The 3437-nt window shown below is 54.1% G+C and overlaps 1 protein-coding gene across 1 annotated transcript; it reads right to left on the reverse strand.

The window, feature by feature from the left end:
- Positions 1 to 666: 666 nt before the first annotated feature.
- Positions 667 to 3191, reverse strand: ELP6 (elongator acetyltransferase complex subunit 6; the record flags this gene model as incomplete). Its single annotated transcript, XM_010183669.1, has 3 exons — positions 667 to 795; positions 1628 to 1774; positions 2999 to 3191. Coding segments are annotated over 3 exons (469 nt in total), but the record flags the coding sequence as incomplete, so codon positions are not given.
- Positions 3192 to 3437: the final 246 nt, after the last annotated feature.

Consider the following 3437-nt stretch of genomic DNA (forward strand, 5'->3'; position numbering starts at 1 on the left):
CTGTGCAAGCATCTGTCACCCAAAACCAAGGGCAAGCTTGGGAAATCACACCCTAAATACACCCAGGGACAAGGAGGTTTCACATGAGAAGAGAGAAAAATAACAAAACAAAGCAAGAATTCAATAAAGCAAGGCAGCGTTTAGGTGTTACAGCAGCAAGGTGAGGAGCTACACACGCAGCTATAGATTTTTTAATCGTGTGGACGCTGGGAGTCGAGCAAATTCCTCCCATGCCGGCGCTGGGAGAAAGGCACGAATTGCAACACGCTCCCAAACCATCCCTGTCTCCGCCCGCGCTGCGTCACCTCCTCAAACGCCAGCGGGAGGGTGGGGTGATCCCTCCACACAGCCCGGCCTGGCACTGCCACGCCAGAACGCACTGGAAAAGGTACGGCACACACCCAGCCCGCCGGGCACCCCCTGCCTGTATCGACACGCTCCGAGGGCTGTTCCTGCAAGTTTTCGCTCTTCCTCTTGGCCTGCGCACGTTGGGAACGGGGTGGGAGGACAACGGGATGTGGGGAGCTCTGGGCAGGCTGATCCCCTCGTTGGGATGCAGCTCAACGCGCGTTTTAAGCTTCCCTGCGGGTCGGTTTGCTGCGCCGGTGAAGCGGCTGGGCTGGTTTGGTGGCACGTACCGGCGTCCCCGGTCTCGGTGTCGCAGCGTCACAGGACGGCAGCTGACAGCCCTCTAGCAAAAAAGGTGACGTTCTTGTCCTGGATCTTGTACTGGTAGATTTGGATGTGATCCTGCTCCCCTGTCAGCTCCAGGGATAATCTCTTAATTATTGTAATCTGCAAAGGAAGAGGATTATCGTCCCTTTGGCTGCTCCACTCGCAGCATCCTCACCCCCCCCAGCCCCTTGCTGGGCTGCAGGGAGGGGAATCACTGATAAAAAACCATCACACGGCCATAACCAGTCCCTTTGGTGGCAGCCCCTGACGAGGGACCACGCAGTAACCAAGTCTCTGTGACCCAGCTGCCCTCCCAGCCCAGAAGAGATCCCAGGCTGGGACAGTTTTGGGAAGCTTCCCAGGAACTTGTAGTGATAGGACAAGGAGTGATGGTTTGAAACTGAAAGAGGGGAGATTTAGATGAGATATTGGGCAGAAATTGTTGAGTGTGAGGGTGGTGAGGCCCTGACCCAGGTTGTCCAGAGAAGCTGTGGGTGCCCCCTCCCTGGCAGTGGCCAAGGCCAGGTTGGCCGGGGCTTGGAGCAGCCTGGGCTGGTGGAGGTGTCCCTGCCCATGGCGGGGGGTGATCTTTAAGGTCCTTTTCCACCCAAACCATGATTTTAACTAAATATCCCCCTGCCATCACCCTGGGACAGGGCACAGCCTGCACTGCAGCTGCCCTATAAACCCCTTCCAGCTTCCAGGGAGACGGGGGAGTCCCCAGGCTGCAGGAGGTCCCCAAGCATCCCTGCAGAGGCAGAGTCACAGCTGGGTGCTCCAGCAGATCCCAGTGACCTGCTCGCTACTCCTTACCCATGCTGCAGGCCAGGCTGGTCCTGGGCCACCTCCCACAGGGCAGAGGAGCGTGTGTCATCTACCCCTGGCCCTGCAGGCAGTGCTATGTGACATTAAAGTGTGTGACATTAACCTGTGTCACCTCTCCGTGCGTTACCTGGCCGTGAACATCCTTGCAGAAGCCGGTTGCCAGCCCCTCTACCCACAGGATCAGGTTGCTGTGATGACACAGGGAGTTCACAATCAGTTCGTTTTCCTCATCTTCTGAATCCTCGTTGCTGTGAACCAGCACCACGACGTTGCCCTGGAATGAGAGCATTGGGCACAAGGTGAGTCCCTAATTCACTCAGGGTAAGGAAGGGGAGACAGGAACATCGGGTGCGAGCTTGGATGGAATAAATGATGCCCCTTGCACCTGATGTCGAATAAAAAACGCCTGCTTCTTAATGCTACTTTGGTGTTAAGAGGTTTTTCTGCTCCTCGTATGGGTGACACACACACCAATTCCCTGCTAACTCAGCTACTTACACATCCCCAGCACGGCAGCTGGTCCTGAGCTAACGTCCACTGGGAAGATAAACACATATAAAGCTCTGAAACGGCTTCCTGTGTATATTTTGTCTATAGAAACACACACACATAAACGTAACGCGCAGCCTAAAAATACACCAAGCCTTTGTTTCGAGACAGCTGCCCAGTGAAACCAGCCTGTCAGGCCACGCAAACGGCAGCTCCAAATGAATTCAGAGCAGTTAAATAATGATGTGGCCGAACGGCTGCAGCCAGAGCTGCGATGCTCGAACCTCTGCAGCTCCCACAAGGAGCAAACAGCTCCCAAACTCAACACCCCACTCTATAAAAATACATCCCAAGAGTCTCTGCCTCAGCTCATGCAGGTCAGCAAGGACTTCAAACCACACAAAACTCCCAATCGATTAAAATGTACTTTAAAGCCTCAGAACGTCTCAGACAGAAATAGAACCGTGTTAGTGTGATTTATCTTCTTTTTTAGCTGTTTTGGAGGTAAATATTCCCAGCGAGCAGAACATCCCCTGTCAGCATTCACAGCACAAACACCCTGGCACCACATGAAGTGCAGGATGACAAAAACCCGACACCGTCTACTTTATTTCTCACTCAAGCAGAGAGAGAAGTGGCCGGGGTGAGGGACGCTGCAGCTAAATAGCAAAGGATGGATGTGACTGGAACCATTTTTCGCTGTGACGCGGGTGTGAGTTGAGATCTCGGGAGAACCGGCAGCTCTAAAAAGCAGTATTTTACACTTTGGAGCTCTGCTCAACACATTAGGGACAGAGAGAGCCCTTTTCTGGTCAGGATTTCTCAGGAAACCAGTTGCAAAGGGGCTAACATAGCTCCAGTGTCTGACACATCTCTCCAAGAGCAATGATCTGAATTTCCTCAACAGCCGAATTCCACCAAAACCCCACAGTGCAGTGACAGAAAAAGGAAATCGAGCCAAGCTTTGCTCCAGAGGCAGTTTTGAACGCATAGCAAAGGGAGCTGTTACCTTCAGCTGGTAGCACACCGCAACCCTGCAGTAGTGGATGAAGTCCAGCACGGCCACCGGTGCGGCACCCAGGCTGAGCAGGACACCGAGGTCGTCCACCAGCAGCACTGGGGCCTTCCAGGAGTCGCCATCAGTGGGAGTCAGGGACGTGCGGACGAAGTCAAACAGGGCTTTGAGGTTGGGAGAGCTCTCTCTGGAAGAGGAGGAGGAGGTCACATGCAGGTGTTGTGTCCCCCACTCTTCACACACTGACCCAATGTGAGGAATGCGCCCTCCCTGCTGTGCCCACATCTGTGATGGTCACCAGGTCCTACAAATCCCTGCAGTCGCTGCTCCTTTACTTGCCTGTGTGAGGTGAAACCCTTCTGTCCTGCTTCAGGGATTAGAGAATCACAAATAATTTGGGTTGGAAGGGACCTCCCAGCCCCCCCACTCCAAC

Source organism: Mesitornis unicolor, unplaced genomic scaffold, assembly GCF_000695765.1.
Source record: "Mesitornis unicolor isolate BGI_N332 unplaced genomic scaffold, ASM69576v1 scaffold13164, whole genome shotgun sequence".
NCBI classification, from domain to species: domain Eukaryota; kingdom Metazoa; phylum Chordata; class Aves; order Mesitornithiformes; family Mesitornithidae; genus Mesitornis; species Mesitornis unicolor.